We start from the raw sequence: 22,598 nt of genomic DNA, 5'->3' as shown, positions 1-22,598 counted from the left end.
GAGAAAGGTTTAAAGTGAATGTTTAAGGTTATGTATGTTCAGCAAAAGCTGCCAACTTTTAATGTCTAGTATGAATTGGCTCTGCAATTGAGGGGAAGTACAATGATATATTGTAGGTTGTCTTGCACTTATATTTTCTAACCTACAATATATACAGAATATACTTTCTTAATAACAAAAACTAAAATAAATTGAAGATATCAACAGCCTCAAAGCAGTTAGGGAAAGTTAACATATACTCCTCCGCCCCCCAAAAGTAATGGAACGCAGCAAGGAAGATTAACTTAGCCAAAAAAACAATATCATATTGTTCTTCTCCAGTTGCAATTTGCTCGGTTTTCCATAATAAAGTATTAATTATGGAACTGCAGTGCAGACAGCAAAAAGAGATATAACTTTGCCCAAAAACCCCCCCCCCACCCCCAAACCCCCCCCCCCCCCCCCCCCCCCCCCCACTTAGTCTCATTACATAATAATATCACACTGTAAATTTTTAAACTTTGGATCAAAATTAGTTGAGATCTTCTCCATGTTGCAGAGATTTGCTCAATGGTTTTTCCTATAATAAAATATATGAGATAGATTATTTATTGTTGTAAAATGTTATTTGGCTTCTGTTATATAGTTAAGGGGGTCCTTATTTCAAGGCTGGGGGGAAATGGCTTGGATGATATGGTATTTGTTCAATGGCAATGAGGTTCAATCATTAAGTGATCAATTCCAGTCCCAATTACTATCACTTGAAGGACTGTTATAGTCATAAGCTATTGCCAGAGTAATTGAAGAGCAGAGTTTGAAAAGTCAGTGGGTTTTATCTTACAGAAATTATGGAGGAAGGAAATATTAATTTATACCCCATATATAATATACAATTATATAATTGTATATTGTATACAATTAATTTATACCCCATATTCTAATTAGGCGTATTTTGCTCTGAATATTTTACAACAAAATGAAAATCTAGAGAAGGGAAAAACTATTTATTGCTTTATATTGTTTTTCTTGATTGTTCCAGTCTTGGATTTGTATGTTCATCATGCAAACTGTTGGCATCACAATACATATCTGTAAAATCTAGCAGACATTCTAGAAGACGGTCAGACTAATTATAATTACCCTTTTTATCATTAATGTCCTAAGTAATGATAGTCATCCATTGTAAGATTATAGGAAATAACCTTGAATGCATTAGGCGACAGACAAAAATATTTTTACTTTTTAAAGCAGCTTTCTCAGATTTCACCTGTTTTTCTTATCTTACACAGCCTCCTTTTGATGTCCCAGCACTAACAAATCCCTTGTTCTTTTGGAGTTCCTGTTAACTGGGGCATGTTTCCTGTTTTAGCTCACCTTTATATCTTTCCAAGCCTACTCCAAATATATGTTGTCTTTACTCGGTCATTTCATTCCTATCACCTTACCCTATTGTTAATTATTTAGTTCTTGTTCACACTCTAGCGGTTTTACCAGTCTGAATTTCACAGTGAAGCTGTGAAAATACACTGTGCCCAATTGTCAAATATGCGGTTAGTATGTGCAAGCAATGGGTCACCTTGAAAAGGCCTTTTTTGTTTTTTAAAGATATTGTTCCAAGCAAATCAACCGACAAATTAAAGGGAAACAAATTATGATTATCACTAAGAATGCTAAGGTTAGATGCCTCTACCAGGCTGGGGATTACCTATAACAGTAGTGGCTAATCTTTTTGGGCTCCTGTGCCAAAAATTGTGTGCACGCTGGCATGCCAGCACCCAAAAGGCAATGCACGCCCCACGCCCTCTACACACATAATACCGGAAGTGATAAAATGGTCCTATTTGGCCTGCAGAGGCTTTTTTCAAGCCTCTGGGAGGCCGAAAAAGGCCTCAAACCAGCCGAAAATCAGCTGTCAGGTGTGTGCATGCGCAGTGAGGTAAGTTTTCCTGCGGCTCGCGTGCCCGCACAAATGGCTCTGTGTGCTACCTGTGGCACACATGCCATAGGTTTGCCATCATGGACCTATAACATCCAGTCTGTATCTTAAAAACATAAGCAACTCCTTGGTGGATTGGACTCCAGACCTTAGCAGGCTTTTCTTACAGAGGCCAACCAAACTATACATGGAGGCCCATTCATCTCCCAGTAAATGCTTTCAGAGGCATCACACCCTATTGCTTCCAGAATATCCCTAGGGCCTTTCCAAAGCACTTTCCTGATAACTGTCTACCAGAAACAAAGAAAAATAAAGTTTCAGGAATAAATGGAATGGAAGCAGGAAAAAATTCTGGTCTTTTTTGAAATTATGTCACTGAATTCTTGTTCTGCCCTCTATACAATCAACTTTTTCACATTAAAGTTATTTTATGGCATTTTGCAGGACTAACAAAAAGCTCAGTTCTGCCTCAAGACATGGCAGATGGAAAGGCATGATTGCTCCATGCTGAGGAAATGAAGAACAAAGGCTCACAGATGGAAACAGATTAAAAAGGTATAGTTTTAGCTAGGAAAAACCAAGCAGCTTCACAAGTCAGCATGAAGGAATAGATGCACTCTCATAACCTAATGGCTCTTTGCACTATTTAGAACTAATCAGAACAGGCATAACTAGGAACAATTGCTCTACTGAAGCAGAACTAAAGATAGCTTCCAGGTTTTGAAGAGGCCTAAAATGCAAAACATTCGCAAACGGGGAGATTAAGAGGAAAAATCATTGTTGTCATCCCTAGACAAAAAGTGCTCCCCGATTTTCTTTAAGACTTCAAACTAGAAATCAGTTCCAGATAAATACAACAGCAGGATTTTAAAATAATGAAATGCAAATATAAAATTCCCAGAAATGAATTACAAGCTATTGTACAATATCTTTGTACAGTTTTCCACCTTCCTGAAAAAAGGAAAAATGTTTTAGAAATGAAATCTTTAAAAAAAAAAAAGAAAAAATATTATCTTTCAAAACTTTAAGAAGAAAAAATCCAAATCATTATCCAGCACTATTTACTCTAAATAAACTATTACTAGCCAAGCGACAGGTTGTTCGCAAAGATTTACAAAAAGGATGTGGGTCATGACCACAGTTACTTGAATAGGCAGCCCTGTGCCAATTAGTCATTATAGTGGAAAATGGCTTCCTGGGAACATGAAAATTTCCCTTTCTGTTCAACTCAGAGAAAGATCAGCGACAGAAGAGCAATCTGCCTGCCTGCACATGCTTTCTGGATTCATTTGATGAATGGGAAGGGAAATGATGCCAATTGCCAGGAACACAGCAGAGGTCTCACTGGGTAACAACAGAGAAATGGCTGGTTCTGCGCCAGGAAGGCTGATAGATGATCATGCTGGTTGCACAAGGACAAGAAGAAAAGATGGTAGAGAATCAAAGATGGGTTATGCAAGTAGTCTGGTATAGATACAAAGATAATATTTGGCAGCAGCAGTCATGAGAAGAAAACATAAAATAAATATTACTCATAGGTATATTGGGTTTAATTACTTCGGGATCCAACGTTTCTTTTATATGCTTTTCTCCCTAAATATAGTCATTGATTCTCTGTCTTCCCATTTTAGCAAAACTATTTTTTTATGGAAATTAATCTCTTCTAAGAAATTGCTGCACAGAGATTTCTCAAGTCTCTATTTGGCTATTTACAGTATTTGCAAAAAGGGAAAAACATTCTTCACTCCACCCAAATGTGTCTATTGCAATTTATTCACTATCTTTCATATTGGTAGGTTAAATACAGAGCCAAAATCTACAGCCACTAAATTTAGTACAAAAGGGGTTTATTCATTTTCAATGATTCACTATATTTTGGACTGAAGCAGTTGTTATATAAGAACCAAAGAACACCAAATAAACATATTCCTAGTTTAATAAACAATGTCATTAAAGCCAAATTTTAATATCCTGATCTTTCATTAGAATAATATACAACACATTTAAAAACAAGAGGTAATCTAGATATTGCACAAAAGATATTTTAAAAGAATTAAGACTGAAAAGTTACAATTATTTCTCTTCATCATAATGACTTTTAAAAGTCATAATAATTACAGTTTGTGAAGTAATAGAAAAGAGTTATGGCATCTCCAAAAGATAGCACCACATTCAGGGGTGGGATTCAAATTTCTTAACAACCGGTTCTGTGGGAATGGCTTAATTTGTGGCTGTGGCTTGGTGGTCATGTGACTGGGTGAATGTGGCTTGCTGGTTGGGCATGGCTTGATGGTCACATGACTGGCTGGTGTGGCTTGGTGGTCATGTGACTGGGTGGGTGTGACCAACTCAATGTCACTCATGTCAAGGGGTGCCTTGCCTGGCCCCTCCCCTCCCAGCCATTCCTTGTGACACCCAGTCTCAGCTTAACTACAGTTCTGTAAAAATGTTGTTTTTCTTTTTCTTTTTACTTTAATATCTATGTACTATAGATCAGGGGTCCCCAACCGCCGGTCCGCGGACCGGTACCGGGCCGCGGAACAAGCCTTACCGGGCCGCTGGTTGCTGGGCGCCGCCATCTTTTTGGTAAAAAAGCAATTTTTCGTCAAAAAGATGGCGGCGCCAGCGTTCGGTGAGCTTTTCCGGGTAGAAAGCCATTTCTACCGAAAAAGCTCACCAGAGCGCTGGCGCCGCTATTTTGACGAAAATCACTCGTGACGTCACCGAAGTGATTTTTCGTCAAAAAGATGGCGGCGCCAGCTGACGCCGGAACCGGGCCGCGGCGCCCAGCTGACGCCGGAACCGGGCCGCGGCGTCGAAAAGGTTGGGGATCCCTGCTATAGATGTACTTTCATGGACCACTGAAAGGAGGAAATGGCTCACATGCTTTGCTCAAGAGTGTGATAGGCAAGATGCTTTCTTGTTCTTTCTTTCTTTATCTCCCTTCTTTCTTTCTTTCTTTCTTTCTTTCTTTCTTTCTTTCTTTCTTTCTTTCTTTCTTTCTTTCTTTCTCTCTCTCTCTCTCACACACACACACACTCACACACACATACACCTGGTCTGGGACGAACCAAATGATCCTGCGAGCTCCAGATAGCGGGTGGTGGGAAAAGGAAGAAGGGGGAGAGGCCTGCGGTGGTAGCGGGGCCATGAAGCACCCCCCCAAGCCCTCCCAAAGTACAGTACCTCTGTGGGTGGTGGCAGCAGTGGCAGCAAAATGAAAAGAAGCGGGCGGAGGTGGCGGACTTGGCTGCCTCCCCCTGCTTCCTTTCGTTTTGCTCCCAATAGAAGTGGCAGAGGTGGTTGGGGTGGCAGTGGCAGCAGCAAAACAAAAGGAAGTGGGCAGAAGCAGTAGAGGCGGCGGAGGTGCTGCAGCAATGGCGCTTCTTATGGGAGGCAGCCACCTCCACCCGCTTCCTTTCGTTTTGGCCCAGAAGCAGGCAGAAGCTGCAGAGGTGGCGGAGGTGCAGCAATGGCATTTTTACGGGACGCCACCACGTGGTAGGGAGAGCTGGGAGAGCACCTTGTGGCGGCTTCATCAGCCAGCCGAGCCCAGGAATGGGGGGCAGGTAGGCAGGCCCCAGCCAGTGCCACCAGCAGGAGTGGGTTGCTCTGGTGGGGAAGCCAGCCAGCTGAGTCCCAGGATGGGGGGCAGGTAGGTAGGCTGGGCGAGGCTCAGGGAGCCCCGGAGATGGCCGCAGGAGGCCCAGAGACAGTGGGGGAGGGGCTAGCATGACTTGCAGGCTTACCTGTGAGCAGACAGGAGCTGTTTCCCGAAGGGAAGGGCCAGGGACTTGCAAGCTTTTCGCTCTGTCACAGCAAAAAGCAGGCAGCAAGGCATGTTGCACATGCACACAATGTTGTGCCTGCACGATACGGACTGACTGGGCAGGGAGCGGAGAAGCGGGCAGAGAGGGGCGGGGCCAGCCAGAGGTCCGATTTACCAGTTCTCCAAACTACTGGGAACTGTAACAACCGGTTCTATAGAACTGGGCTGAACTGGTAGAATCCCACCCCTGGTCATGTTTCTTAAACTCAATTGTAAATTTCATATGAAAGTGTGAACTCCTTGGTTCACAAATATTCTTTCAATTATCTTTTTAGGTTGTAGAATTGAGTACAAGTAGTCCTTGAGTTATGACCATAATTGAGCCCAAACTTTATGTTGCTAAGTGAAACATTTAACGTGGTTTTGCCCTATTTTACGATTTTTCTTGCCACAGTTGTTAAGTGGATTATTGCATCTGTTTAATGAGTAACAGGGTTGCTAAGTGAATCTGGATCCCCCATTGACTGCTTGTCAGAAGGTCGCAAAAAATGATCAAATGATCCCAGGACACTGCAACCATCATAAATATGAAACCAATTGCCAGGCGCCTGAATTTTGATCAAGTGACCATGGGAATGCTGCGATGGTCCTAAGTGTGAAAAATAGTCATGTCACTTTTTTCAGTGCTGTTGTAACTTTGCTGTTGTAACTAATGATCAGTAAATGAACTGTTGTAAGTCAAGGACTACCTGTATTACGGCTTAATGTAAGCACTGGCTTGATCATTACTGTTTATATTTATATGCATATATAAAATTAACTATTGACGATATTCTTCTTAGGTTTGGAACAGGATGAAGTGCAGTTAACAATCACTAAAGTCATTTATAACTGTGTGTGTGTATGTATATGTACACATCCATGCATCCATCCATACATACATACGGTTTATAATCAAAACATGAGGACAATCACATTCTTTTCCAATTCTTTACCAACTGATTGCTATGAACTCATTGATAAGCTGAGAACCTCAAGATACGGTGAAACTACATCAATCTCAGCATGGGGCTATTGTTTTCCTTAGATCTATATTCTACTCCTTCTCTAAGAGTTCAACCTGATATTCTTATTGAGTTAACAACAACATGGTATTCTGATTTATCCTTCCAGTCCAAAGAAAAGGACCAGGACAAGGAAACATTAATATTATCTATGGAAATGTTGCAGAAAAGAGAGATGATTACCGGGACTCTGGTCTGAACAATCTGGATGATGGTCTATTAACAAAGGTTTGCAAAGCATCCACTGATATGTATGCAGGAAGCAATTGATCCAGAGTTACCCAGAGAATAATTAATTTCCACAAAATTTATGAACAAGATAGAAGTCATCTGTTCCTTCACACATATATCAATACATATAATATAAATAAAAATGCAAATAAAAATAACCAAATTAAATATTTATGCAACATAGTATAATTCAAATTAATCATAGCAAAATGTAATTGATCAGCTGCATGGACATATCACACCTTTTTGGTTAAAAGCTGCTTCTGCCACAAGAAAAAAAAATCTACTATGAGAACAGAAGGAAATTCCTAGACAGGTGTTCAGACGTCTCTTCCTTCCTGGAGGGAGGGGGGCCCTTATAGACATGCCAGAACGGGGAATAGGGTTGTCATCTTTTTAAGCTGACCGCTTTTATTCCCAGCAAGAACAGTTCTAATTTCAACTGAATGTTGATCTTTAATTTCTTTACATCATTATATGTATCTGAACCCACAACGATTCCATTATTAAATAGATACAGAATTTGAATGCAAGTAATGAAGATATAACAATAGGAATTTAAATTTATTCCAAATATTATGTTCACAGAAAATGGGTGTAAGATATTTTACCATTGGTATTATCATTGCAGTTTTGATTGCTAAAGTTGATAATTCATTTTCTAAAAATTGTTCCAACTGTAATGAATAGGTCAGATATTTTTTTTCATATTTGGAAAATGATTCATACTAGAATGAAATATATTTTAAAAGTCAAATTTCCATTTCAACCTGCAAGATTTTATTGCATTTTATTAAGCTGTATCTTCTCTCTAAGTAAACTGAATTACTTTTGTTTACTGCTGCAAGGATATTGTGTGCTTCTTATTGAAAAGGTCATCTGACTGTCTCTTCGGAAAAATGATTAACCAAATTGTGGGAGTACATTTCAGTGTCCAAAATAACTCTGTACCTTACTACAACAGAAACAGAATTTTATTCCAACTTATTTGTGACTCAACCAAGGTTTGGGTTTTCAATGTTTAGAGTTCACATATTAATTTCATGGGACATTTAAATCAGAATAAATTTCCAGTTTTGCCTTGGTGATTCATACTGTGTTGATCATGGTTCTTGATATGTATCCTTGCTTATAATTTTTAGTTTTCCTATATATTATATTCATTTGTTCATAATTGATTAATGATATATTGAAAAATTATGACTTCCTAGACACTTTGGATTCTTCATTTATTTATTTATCCATTACTTCAGTATTTTCTTTGTCTTTTAAAATTGTTATTGTTTGCATATTTTCTGTGACATGCTTAATAAAAAATAATATAAAGGAAGGAAATACCCAAAATTTAGATAAGTATTCTAATTTGGAAATATCAGACAAAGCAAGATGCAGGAACATTTTTGGCCACAGAAATTTGCTAATAATAATAAAAATAAATAATATATAGAAGTCATACGTAAGAAATGAATTAGGTAACAATTCATGTAAAACTTTCAACTTAATGAATGAGATGTTTTATGGACATCAGACCTCATCTTCAATTGATATAATGAATAAGGCATGAGAGGAGCTCAAAAGACATCAACACACTGATAGACTTATTAACAATTTAACTACTGCTTTAATATGTTTTGAAAGTGGACTTGTTCTCAGTACAAAACTTGATTTTCTACATTTATGGAAAAAATAAACAGTACAAGAAGACATTCCTGAAAATATCTTTAAAACACCAAATTGAGTTTTACTTGAATTCTGATGTATACACCCAAACATATCCTCACCAGCAATTGTCAATAAAAGTATTAAAGATCTATCTGATATGAAAGGGGAGACACAAAGCAATGATATCCTTTTCTGATATGCTTCTGGCATTTGAGATGTGATTACAAAGTCTAATAATCTCCCATTTAAAGTATTACAGGGTGGAAAAATGGAAACCGCAATTAGTTGATATTAGAGCAGCAAGATTATTAAACTGGGACGGGCTGTGTTTTAATTTCTGTACCACTTCCCAATGCATTTCCAAACCCAAATCCCCTTCAACATCTTACTACAGCATGGGATCTAGTTATATGAAGGATTGCTTTCTTCCATTTGTACCTATCTGAAATTTTGATCTGCAGACATCAGGCTTTGAGTACATAAACAAATTAACCACAAGGTAGACAACCTTTCTGAAAGTGATATTCTGTCATGGAAAAGTTCTAAACCTGAAGCTGTTTTTAGAGTCTTCCTTAGAAGTATGCAGAATAAACTGAAGCGGGAAAAGTACTTTGGATCTGCACAGGCATGCATACTCACGGCATCTGTCAACAGACTGATAAAGAAGCTGTGTCTTTTCCTCAGCTTGCATTGTAGCTCTGTGGTTCCAGGAAAATATATGCTTGCGCTAAGAAGGCAGCAATAGTTGAGCCACTGTGGCTTAGGCAGCACCTAAAGAGCCCTGCATCTTGACTTAGTTTAATAAGAAAAGGTATATTCTGTGGTGAGGTTTTGTGGACATTTGAACTAAGTACATATTCAAGACTGTGGTTATGGTAGAGAGCCTTAAATGTAATCTGCAAACTAAACTATGCCCACTTAAAGTATGGCTCTGTATGTCATCTGAACAAATGCTAAGTCCTCTACAAATGAACAGAAATGGTGCAAAATAGAGTCCTTCCTGCAACAGAATATAACAAGAACTATGGTGACACAGTGGTTAGAATGCAGTATTGCTGGCTAATTCTGCTCACTGCCAGGTGTTTGATCCTGACTGGCTCAAGGCTGACTCAGCCTTCCATCCTTCTGAGGTTGGTAAAATGAGGATCCAAATTGTTGGAGGCAATCTGTAAACTGCTTACAGTTACAGAGTGCTGTAAAGCATTATAAACCAGTATATAAATCTGAGTGCTAAGTGCTACTATTTTAGTTTTCAACCCTGCATGCATTACTGTATTTCTTGGTTGAAATAAAGGTGCTCAAGGAATTAACTTTCCCTTCTCAATGCTTGCAGTGATGCACCTCTGACAGTTCATGGAACATGGCATCCTGAATAAATATTTTATAAGACAACTTATAAAGAATCGGACATTAAGTAGAAAAATCTAGGTATTTCTGTCTCAGCTAGTTCGCTCTGATTAACAAATAACAGATAATCAGAGTTGGAAGGGACCTTGTAGGTCATTTAGCCCAACCCCCCCACCCAAGTGGGAGACCCTACACCATTTCTGACAAGTGGCAGTCCAATCTCTTCTTGAAAGGCTCAAGTGATGGCACTCCCACAACTTCCAAGGGTAAGCTGTTCCATTGGTTGATTGTTCTCACTGTCAGAAAGTTTCTCCTTATTTCCAAGTTAAATCTCTCCTTGTTCAGTTTCCACCCATTATTCCTTGTCTGGCCTTCAGGTGCTTTAGCTTGACCCTTTCCTCTCTGTGGCAGCCCCTCAAATATTGGAAGACCGCTATCATGTCTCCCCTGGTCCTTCTCTACACTAGACTAGCCATGCCCAGTTCCTGTAACCGTTCTTCATATGTTTTAGTCTCCAGTCCCCTAATCATCCTGGTTGCTCTTCTCTGTACTCTTTCTAGAGTCTCAACATCTTTTTTGTAATGTGGTGACCAAAACTGGATGCAGTACTCTAGGTGTGGTCTTACTAAGGCTTTATAGAGTGGTATTAGTACCTCACTTGATCTCGATTGTATCCCTCTGTTAATACAATTTAGGATTGCATTAGCTTTTTTGGCTGCTGCTGCACACTGCTGGCTCATATTTAGCTGGTTGTCCACTAAGATTCCAAGATCCCTCTCACAGTTACTGCTATTGAGCCTGGTTTCACCCAGTCTATGTGTGTACTTTTGGTTTTTCTTGCCTAAGTGTAGGACTTTACTTTTCTCTACACTGAATTTCATTTTGTTAGATACGGCCCAGTGTTCTAGTATGTCAAGCTCCCTCTGGATCTTGAGCCTATCTCAAAAAGTCAGGCTGCTTAGTGTTTGGAAGGATAACAGAATAGAATGACAGAGTTGATGGGGTCCTTGGAGGTCTTCTAGTCTAACACCCTGCTCCCTGCAGCAAATTCTATGCCATCAGGAGATCTAGACCAATAGATCTGATTGAAAACTGAAAAAATCATCTTAAATAAAAGCAATGGACAAAATAGTTTTGTACTATCGCAAAGAAAATTACATGGATTTGTAAATCTGCTCACAAAGAATTGAGGTTCATTCAAGGAAGAACTTAATAAATATTACTCTCACACACATATACCTTCATTTTAATGTTATTATCAAGTACTTCTAAAGAATATTTTTCCTTTCACTCTGACCAACAATCCAAGTCCTAATCTCATTATTTCTCTCAAAATCAAATATTTAATGATAAGTATATTTTATTCTTTTCATTTGAAATAAATAGAAATTTAACATTTCACTGGTTTTCATTCAATGCATCTGTTAGAGAACAGTATGATTTGTAAAGGCCAAACAAGCTACTCATCTTGTTCTAATGACGTGGGGCTAATTCAAATATATAAAAGTTGAATTAACTATAGTGATGGACCAATTCTTGTATGGTTCTAAAATATTCTCCATTTTTCATTTTGACTCTAATCTCTGTGGAAAAATGCAGGTTTATTAGTAGTTGAGGAGCCTTGAGAAAGAAATACATTTTAAAGTCTTCAGGAATGAGAAGTATTTTGCTCCCTATAGGCATAAGGTCATCAGTAAAACAGTCTCCTTTCACACAGAATATAGTATATGAAAAGTGCCTAAAGGCTCACAATCAGGTTACAGCCTGTACTATATCAGATAGGTTGCCCCCAAATTATTACAAAATTATTCATTTCTCTCTAATAGATTAATAGATAAGGTTGATAGTCTATACAGTTACTTCATACAGTCAAAGAGACACAATGACACAATGAAAAAGTTGTGTGAACTATGTCATGAAAACGCTGACCAAAACTCATTGATTTTTTTTCAGGAGGATGAATACGGCATGGATTCTTCCATTATTTTCTAAATGTTATTTTAAAAGTATCTCACAAGCACAGTCATAAAATAGACATTCTTTGGAAAATATAATTCTGCTTTACTACCTTATTGCCATGGAATAGGCTTGAATTAAATCTCATACCTGAACTTGGTCACTCTTACTTTTTGTTTTCTACCAATGTTATTTCACATATTTTATTTCCTGAAGCTCCTCAAAGAATCAATAATTTCCACAGGATCAGCAGTCAGGGAGAGGTCATTCAATAAAAGCAGCCCTGGTTGTTTAACAAGGCATTTGACAGTGTTGTCCACAAGATAACTGGGAAAACAGTGTCATCTGGAAACCTATGGACCATTAAGAGCCACTGTAACATTACAGACATTGCTGGCTTCAGTTAGATCCATCACTATAAGAAAGCGGTCTGTCTACAACAAGGGATTTATGGAAAAGTCCATAAGAACCAAGTAACATTTTATGTGCTCCAAGATAAAAGCCAGATACTGTATATAAATCAGGCTAGTGATGTCCAAGCCCATATTTATCATGGCAGCCAGAAATTCCTGAACTATTTTTGAACCTAGAAAGAGGAAGCAGAAATTTCTCTAAGTCTGGGTGAATCAATATCCAGTATAGTAATGACATCAAGAGGTTTGATGGTAAAAGAATGGTAAAAGAGCAATACCCTCTACTTCACCCAAAAGCTAATCGCACAAATATCAGTCAAATTAGTGAATCAATGTTTCTTGTAACACCCACAGTGCGCCAATATATTATTGTCACTTCTCTCCCCTTCCCCCAAGAGCTGACAGAGCATATGAAACCTGGTCAAAGATATTTCAGTGAAAGGCATACACCTCTTTTCCTCTTTGTCAAGCCAGCTCTTGGTAATACATGTCAGGTTTGTCCTGTTATCCACAACTGACTAATAAATATATTACAGGCAAACTTGGCATTCAAAAGAATAATCCTGAACCCAGTCTGATGCAATGACCCAAATGCCTGGGTTATTAAATCTTGTTAATCATTTTTGTCAAAATATTCGAGTTATATTCCCCTTATCCACCAAGGCAATACATTTTCCAAGGACATTCCATACATATTTCTGATCTTAGTGGAGTTGCTATTTTACAGGTTTTTAATCCCCCCACAGGGTAAAACAGTCATATTCCATTGGTTCAAGAGATTCTAGAAAATCGATTACAAATTAGTTTTAGTTCATTCTACACTGAAATGTTGATTTTTCTTTGACTTACCAGAGGTTCTGCCATGATGATGCGGATCTTGCGTTCAGCCAGGGTGGTAAAGTTAACAAATAAGCTTTTCAAGACATATTCTCCAGGCTTACTATCTGGATCAACATTGATAGGTAGCATGGTTGGAGGTCCCTTTTCCTTTTGTGTGCCAGAAACAGAAGGGACGGGTGGTTTAATGTATCCGTTACCCACTGGAGATGCTGAAAATTAAAAATGCAATAAATACTTAATAAGACATAATTCAGATTACAAAATGATTTTATTCCAATATAGACTATATAATCTTATGAAGCAGCTTGCAAAGATGTTGAATGGATTAAAGCCTAATATTATTTTAATGTGAATATGTAAAGACATTACAGAGCTGTTAAAATTAAACATTAGGCAGTGGCACGATCTTCTAAAATGCAGAACACAAAGAAGATAAGAGCACCCAGAGAGTCTGAATCTGTCTTATTCAAATAAAGTATCATAGCCAGTTCCTTTTCTGTGTGTCTGTGTGTATAACCACAAGAGCATAATACTCACACATCACACAAATACACCAAAATAAGCTAATTATATTGCAGGGAGAATCCCAGACAAGGAGAGGTAGATTTCCCTGGACAATCTTTTCTGAACAACAGGCTCTCTTCTATTGTGCTCTCCTAGTATTTCATTAAGAAATAATGATGCCATGATATAATGGTGTCATTAAGGTTATATGCAGTTACATCTTTGGAAAAGGTTTTATAAAAATCTTTCTTAATTAGTGGTTGTAATGAGCTCCTTATAATTCAGGGGGAGCTGCTTCCAAAAATGCATAAGGTATGTCAGGAAATAACTCTAGTTACAACAAATAGGAATGTAACAGTGCAGAATGATCAAAAAAGAAGAAATCATATTAACTCTATGAACCCAGAAAATCAGGATTTTAAAAGGCAAAATAAAATATTGTGCCAGACTGAATGTTTGCCTAAAATGATGAATACTGATGGGAATATTAAATACTGATAAATAAATCAGATGACTACTCTTCATATCTGAAAGTTGCATTTAAAGTTGGATGCTCCACTCCCTCTGGGATGCAGTCTAAACAGGCAATATTTCTTATTTTTCATAATAATCCCCAGAATTGAAATATAGTTAGTACATTGAACTCTCATTTTGTATAGTAGTCAGTATAAATCAGAAGCAGATTGACTTAATTCTCAATGTTTTCTATTTGGAATAAATCAAGCTAATGTAAGAGGACACAACACAAATTAATTTTTGGTCACTTTTCTGTTGTTTACATAACAAAAAAAAGTAATTTTATTTTTCCATACCAAACATTACAGCATACAATTCAAGCTTTATCGTATAAGAGACTTTTCTATAACCCTTCCTATTTTTTTAACTAACATTATTCCAAATACATATAGTTTTCCTGGTTTATTTCTTCACTCACTTGAGATCAGCATAATAAGCCATCATTTACTGGATATAGATCATAAATATTCTAAATATTGCTTTAAATATGAAAATGTCTGGGCAGTGCAGACTATTCTAACATAGCATCTTCTTCTTATATACTTTATGTGACAAGTGAGTCAGATATAACAACATTATCAACAACCGTTACTCTTGAAAGTAAGACAGTATCCATGATCAATGGGAGGGCAGTTTAAGGTTAAATGTAAACAAAATTGAATTAGAAATTCATTTTTTTTGATCCTATATTGTTAGACCTGTGAATTTATAGTCTTGTTTTAATCTCCCCATGTCAAAAATCTTAAATACTACAGACAAGTTCCAAGTGATCAAAACAATCAATTTTTTGCTGAACGTTCTCTGAGAAATAATAAAACACATGTATGATTTGTAGATTTTTAGTCTGTGGATTACTCCTCATCATTTAACTTTATTGTATTCAAGAAAAGTTCTTAATCTCAACTGTTTTTCCACTCAAGGAACACCACAATGGCAACAAGTATTGGTACATCACATACTTTTACTTTACTTAAACTACAGTTACAATTTAATTACCATTAACTTACCATTCTAATTTTATAATTAAAATAAGTTATAAAATATAAGATTAAGAAAAATGAAACATAACTATCCTATTCCTGTGGTTATGCATCAATTAGCTATTTTTCCCCTGGCTAAAAATAAATATCTAAATAAGTAGATTTCCTGGCTGATAATCCTTCTCCATTCTCAACCCTTTATTACTAAATTTTCTTCCTGTATTATTGTGCTGTATTCTTTATGATAATTAAATGCGGCAGATAGGATAGTTGTACAGTATACACATGACACATGCATTAGAAGAATTCAAGATAAAAAATGATGTCCTTTCCACAGCTTTTCAAATACACAATATAACCAAAGATATTCCTTTGATTATAAAGCAAAACTAATGAAGAAAGATATATCAGACAAAACCCAAACCTCATTAAGTTTATCAAAAGCAGGCAGTATTTTTGTTATCTGCCCACATCTATATCTATAAAACTAAATATATTTGGCTTTTAAATACAGAAAACTCTAACAAATCAATTTAAAATTCAAACTTATGGAAAGGCTTTTTGTCTTTCTTTTTTACCTACCAAGTCCTTTTATTAAGCTGATCACACTGGATCGCCGCCAGCAGGCCAGTGAAATCTCCATGAGGATGACAATATCAAAAAATTTCCCGATCATAAAATGTATTTGTTTCTATAGCTGAGAAAAAAAATGACTTGCTTCATGTCCCTGGCTTGGTCATTTTGTTACAGAAGTTTTTATTAACTTCAGATTCAAAGCTAGAACTTTGGGGTGTTAATGAAGACAACCTGTAGCTTCCTGATCAGAACACATTTTCCATAACCAAAGAGGTAATTTTTAGCCTCAGTGTATGATGATGATCTACAACTTGCAGAGTAGCAGCCAGTCTATATTTATCCACAAGCACATACTATACTGACAGATTAGCAAAACTACTTCATGCACTCCAAGCACATGAGACCTGCTTGTATAGCCTGCGTAAACAACTCTTGCATACCAACAACATATATTATCATACAGAGCACAGTGAAGGTAGCAATTCTCCCCAGAAAAGTTAGGTAACACTGAGATAACACAGAATAAATGATAAAAACACTTGCTTTGTAACCAAAGGTCCTAAATCGCACATAGAAACAATATGAATTCCTTTAGACACAACACAGAGGGTGTCCTTTTAACAGTGTCAAAAGAAGTGTGAAATTGCACATCCTCAAAGAAAGTTACAGTTTATACTGTGACTAAAATTTGCACATTTGTTGAGGATAAACCCTCCATGCTTATTCCCGAACAGGATTAGAATATTAAACTAGTATGAAATACTGAATAGAATTCAATATGCTACCATTCACAGCAAATGTTGTTCTAAGATGACTTACAAACTGTTTTTTAACCCACCAAGAACTACATGAACATTTCCAGGCATTTACCAAGTCAGGACTGACTAGAAAATCCAAACATACACAATTTAACAAGTTAAAAATAGCAGCATAAAATGAATTCTATGGAAATTATATTAACTATAATGAAAAGAAAGTTATTCCAAAGAAAAAAGTGAAATCTCCAACAACTACATTTAAGTCTCCAACAACTACATTTAAGTTTGAATGTAGTTTGAAACAACTACATTTAAGTTTGAATTTATAATAAAAATAACAATAATCATTACATTATGTCAAAGGGAAACATTTATCTTTTCAAGGACTAATTAAAATGAAAAATGCAAGATGGCTCACATCTGAGTAGCTGCCAAGAATAGCGCAAGACTGCCTATAACCTCTCTTCTTCAATTCATAGAGTTGTATCTTTCCAACAATGTATCTTGCTATCTTAGGAGAGATCACAAATTCCAAACAAACTTGCCAAACTCGCTAAAACTAACAACAGCTAACTAACAGTTCAAAACCCCTGCCCCCAAAGGGTGGAACCAGACAGAAAAGAGGGGAAGACTTCAGCCCACTGAATTCTGCTTCTGATGATTTTTAAAAAATATTTCAAGAAATATACATTTCTTGTCATAAAATCAAGCATAAATCCAAAGGGTTTAGGGAGATCCTCTCAACTTTCTTTACAGAAAGAAAATTGGAATATAAATAGATATAGATAATTCAAGCATGTAGATATATAGATCATCAAGAGCACAATGTCTAGGAATGTAGAATATAGGTAGATCAAGAATATAGGTAGATATAGATCTATCTATAATATAGATATAGAGAAATATAGAATAAAGAATATTCTATAGAGATAGAATAGAGATATTAAAAGTGCAATGACTACGCCAAAGTACATGGATATGGAATAAAACCAATTAATTAATACTGTAGCTAATTTCTAGTCACTTTAGGAGTTTATATGATGTGTGATAGTGCTATAAGATAAATGTCAAAGACAGTTTTTCTACTTGTAAAAGGTGCTGCAGAATTTATTGAATAATTGTAGCAGGATGAATTGTTTCTGCAACCTTTTGTGCAATCAGTTTTGAAACAGTAATATTCACTTTCTTCTTTTCATTCATGACTTCAACTTCAAGCAAGAAAGGATGGAGAGCCAATATCAAGCCAACCAACTTCAAACAATCATACGAGGACGGTCACACCAGTAGTGGACATAATATAATTCCACTCCTCCCTTTCTTTCCTTTTATCCCTCAAGCAGAGGTACATATAAACACATGCTCCTCTGCAAACATTGCAGCGAGGCGTTTAAAGCTTCTATATATTCAGAAGCAATTTTCTAAAAAGTGGTCAGAACATGGGATAGAGAATGAACCTCTCCTCTCATGAGCACAAACCTTCTTTTCAAAAATACTTCTGCACAATCATTACCCTTTAAAATAACACTCACAATAGAAGCAACTTTAAACCCTTGAGGGGGGTGGGAAACTTGTTATTTCCATTTAACCTTTTCCCCTGTAGAGCAAACTCAGTTGCACTGGGGTGGTGGGGTGGATGGAATAGCTTCCTTAAATTGCCTGTGGACTGAATGAGAAACCAGAAAAGCTGTACTTTTTTGGGAGGGGGCTCCCCGAATTATTTAATTTACACTATAGAATTCTTTTGTTAAAAAACAGCTGTAAAAAGCACTATTATATCACCTGACTCACTAATAGCTATCATATCATCAGAACTACTATTATGAATTTTAATTAGTGAAAAGTAATACACAAGATCTGGCTATATTTCAAAACATAAATAAATGTGCTGAAGTTGGAAACCAGCAAGACTTGGTTTTATGCTGTATTAATACATTTATGAGAATACAATCAACCTAAAGAAACTAAATACAAAGTCTCATCAATTGCCTAAAACCATTTTCTGAAAACATGTGGAATATATGCACATAGCAAATCTCACCAAGATATACTTAATAAGAGACACTACATCAAATGTGCAAACTTTTGGGAGAATCTCAAGAATCATTAGCAATCCTGAAAAAATATATGGATTTATATGGAAAAATGAAACTTACACCACCTTTTACACTTATTTAATATTAATTTATAGTGGCTAAATATAATTCAAAAGTACCAAATGCAAATCTTATGAAACAGCTGGTATGAATGGAATACTGCCAACCAATATCCGATAAGAACCTTCCTCTATTTTTAATAGATGATGCAACCATATATACAGAAAGGTTTAACTAATAATGCAAATACATTTCATGTCACGAAACAAAAGGCCTCAGAGAGAGAAATACAGAGAGTTTTTCAATTGTTATTGCTTTGGAAAGATGGTTGAACTTCTATCTCATTATATTTAAAAGAAAATTTTATTTTCATTAACTATATTGGTCCTTACCAGAGGTGGTATTCAGCAGGTTCTAACCAGTTCTAGAGAACCGGTAGCAGAAATTTTGAGTGGTTCGGAGAACCAATAAATACCACGTCTGACTGGAGATTTTACAGTATCCTTCCCCTGCCATGCCCACCAAGCCACGCCCACAGAACTGGTAGTAAAAAAAAATGAATCCCACCACTGGTCCTCATGTAGTTAAGATCTTTGAGGCTGGTTCCTAAATGGTTCCTCATCTAAAATTTCCAATCGTTCATTTTGGAGAAATCCCAAGAGAATCAATTTCTAATTGACCAGTCCTTGAATCAAGCTGTTGATTAGTTCTTTATGGGTAGATTTGTGATTAGTCTATTTTCTTGTATTCCTGCCACACAGACTTTTGAGAGATCAGCTTGCCAGGTTCAAAACAACAGCCCAACCCAATAAAGCTACTCACTCTGCCTTTGAATTGCCAGTGAAATATCAGGCCACTATAAAACCAGACCATGGACATTCAGCCCAGAAGCTCATTGCTACTTTATTGATACCAACCGTGAAAGTCTACACGAGTATAGTTAGATGTCACATATCCATGGTGCTGTTTAGTAACCATTCAAAGTTATGATGGCGCTGAAAAAGTAACTTTACAACCAGTCTTTACATTTACAACCACTGCAGCACCCTATGTCACACGATCATCATTTATGTATTTCACAACCAGTTTAGAGCCAAAGAAATCAGAAATAACAGTGTAAGTTGTAGTCACATGACGCTCATTTAATGAAGACATAAAGGAATTTATTACCTCCTTGCTTCCCCATAGACATTCATAATCTACAGATAGTCTTCTACTTACAACTTTCATTGCTAAGCAGATAAATGAGATAAATGAGTAGTGCAGATTTTAGATCTTTTTTTGCCCTGGTGGTAAAGCGAATTCAGCTTCCCCCATTGACTTTGACTGTTGGAAATTAACTGAGATCGCAAATGTGGATCATGTGACCTTGGAATACTGCAACTGTTGTAAATACATGTTGGTTGCCGATGCCTCAGCGGTTATAAGTATAAAGACTGGTCACAAGTCACTTTTTTCATTCCCATCAAAATTTCAAACGATTGCTAAATAAATGGTTATAAATTGAGGACTACCTATACATTTATATCAAAATCAAAAATCTACATATAAAAATGACCATAAGAAAAATACTAAACACTAATACTTATAATAATACCATACTAATGTAAAATACTAATACTAAAAATAATACAGTAAGTAGTCATAACATTAAATCTGTGTGCCTCCCAACTCTCAATGACTCTGGACAACAATGAAATGTAGAAATTTCAGTGAAATAAATAAAAGATATAGTTAAAAGATGAAAAGGGTGATGAAGAAGAAAATAGTGCAGTATCTCCATCAGCTTCCTTAAAGTAATGAACAATGTATGAACTCTTTACGGGACAATACTGTACACAAATATAATTTGTAAACAAAAGTTTATATGGTCACATTTCTTGATAGATTGAAAATATTAAATTCAGTTACTACGTTTTCAGTCACATACAAAGTAAATATAATGCTGTTAGCCATAAAATATTTACTAAGAAATTATTTAACATTGCCTTTCAAATGAGAACTTTCCTGTAAGGCAGTGGAGGAAAACAAACGTTGAACTGTTGTTTTAAATTTCTCTGTAAATAACTATCTACAATTATAACTGCTAGCATATAACCAATATAAATAGAGCATCAAAATTTAACTTTGCATAAATAAATAATTTTGTAAATGTTATTTTGTCCTGTTAAATGGAAAAATATTTTCAAACATGACAGTAGAATTAATCTTAGAACATGTTCTCATAAATTATCTCAAGTACTTTTGCTTAGCTGAATACTAGCATGTCTTTCCTTCTTTTCATTTCTCTTACAGTATCAGTCAAATAAGTTTAATAGCAATAAAGTTAAAATATTGGAAAAACTGCCCATAAGCAAATATAAAAAGACTTACTGCATGTATATCCTGCCTTTCTTCCATGAACTCTAGGGGGCAAGCCAATTAAAGCAGATTCCATCCAAAAACATTGGCCAGCATGGCAAATACTGTACTGTTACATCGTGGAAATTTATAAGACTTGTCCTACACCAAGGCTTCTGTATTTACTGTTGTAAGTTATAGCTAATTAGGGAGATGTCTGAAAGTAGTTTTATATATGATTTTTATTGAAAGTTTTAAGAAAAGTAATGAGTACTATTACAAACTAATATAGAATATAAAAGGGGAAAGAGAAAGAGAGAAAAGATAAAAAATAAAAGTGCAGAAAGAAAACAATTGTAGAAGAAAAATAGGAAGAAAAAAGATAAACAAATATATAAAGACATGGCTTCTAATTTTCCCAAAAGTTATATATATACATGTCTTTATATATAAAATATAACTATTTTAGCTTCTCTGTCTCTAAAGTTAGAAAGAATACTATAGAATAGAATTCTTTATTGGCCAAGTGTAATTGGACACACAAGGAATTTGTCTTGTATTATCTATTATGTCTAATCATCAAAAATAGCAATCATTTTATTTTTTCTTATTTTTATGCAAAAAGTCAACCAGTTTCCAATCACCAATATATACATATATTCTGTTCTCTGTCTAATCAAAAAGTCACTTTAGCCATTTCAGCAAGATCTGTCATCTCCACCAATCATTTCTTCTCCATTCTAGGTACTGCCAAATCTTTCCATGTTCGTGCATACAATAATTATGCATATAAAAAGTGTTTCATGGCTCTTTTCTAACTGCTTATTCATCAGTTCCAAGAGAAAAGGTTATAGTTTCAACTGAATGTTAACCTGTAAAATCCTCTGAATTACTGTTTGTATTTGACCCTATATGTATTTGGCAGAATTTTCTAGCTTTTCTACATATCTACCAACCATAATAAAATGACCCTAGTTGTTCATATTTCTAAATTTGAAGTACATTTATACATTCTGGATAATTTTCCGGTATCATATATCAAAGGCACATCATTTTATAAAGATTCTTCTTAAGATTACAGTATACTTTAAATTCCAATCCTTTTAATGACATATGTTCCCATTGTTCCATTTGTATATTATAAGCAAACATTTTAGCCCATTTTATCACATTCTTTGACCTCCATTCAAATTTCAATAAAAGTTGACAGTTTAGCAATTATATGTTTATTATTTGTACACAATTCCATTTTAAATTCTGTCTTACATGGTATACCATAAATTACTCTGTCTACTTTAAATGTTTCTGACAACTTTAAGAAAACTATTGTAAATAGTTATCAACTATTGCCTCTATTAACAGTAGTTCTCTTAATTTTATTATACATTCCCCTTGATCTCACAATATGTTAACCATTTATTATTATTATTTATTGCACAGTCAGCCAGATGTTCAGACTGGGTTTGGAATTTTTGTCTACCTATCGAATCCTTACCAAGGACCTGGGATAGGCAAATCTGGATGTTTGATGGTGTTACAGATATCGCCACAGGATGGAAGCTGTTCCAAGTAAAGCTGCCTTCTGCAATTGACTGATGGCAAATTTGTCAATGCCTGTGGTGTTCAAGTGGTGC

General features: G+C 35.9%; 1 protein-coding gene across 4 annotated transcripts in view; it reads right to left on the bottom strand.

Moving 5' to 3' along the window:
- Positions 1–484: 484 nt before the first annotated feature.
- The window catches only part of LOC148130410 (protein furry homolog), a 48,607-nt gene continuing 26,493 nt past the window's right edge, over positions 485–22,598 (bottom strand). For 3 of the 4 annotated variants that reach the window (XM_087966351.1, XM_087966354.1, XM_087966353.1), the window contains exons 2-3: positions 13,207–13,406; positions 485–559 (exon numbers count right to left, since the gene is read on the bottom strand). In XM_087966351.1, the coding sequence (XP_087822477.1) occupies positions 512–559; positions 13,207–13,406 (248 nt within the window). In that variant the 3' untranslated portion in view covers positions 485–511. Of the gene's footprint in view, positions 560–13,206; positions 13,407–15,779; positions 15,996–22,598 lie in introns of those variants that run through there. The other variant, XM_087966352.1, reaches the window with a different exon arrangement.

This window comes from Notechis scutatus, chromosome 5 (assembly GCF_049901735.1).
Source record: "Notechis scutatus isolate UNSWTSFEM ecotype Mainland chromosome 5, rNotScu1.2, whole genome shotgun sequence".
Taxonomy (NCBI): Eukaryota; Metazoa; Chordata; class Lepidosauria; order Squamata; family Elapidae; genus Notechis; species Notechis scutatus.
This window is presented reverse-complemented; position numbering and strand designations above follow the sequence as displayed.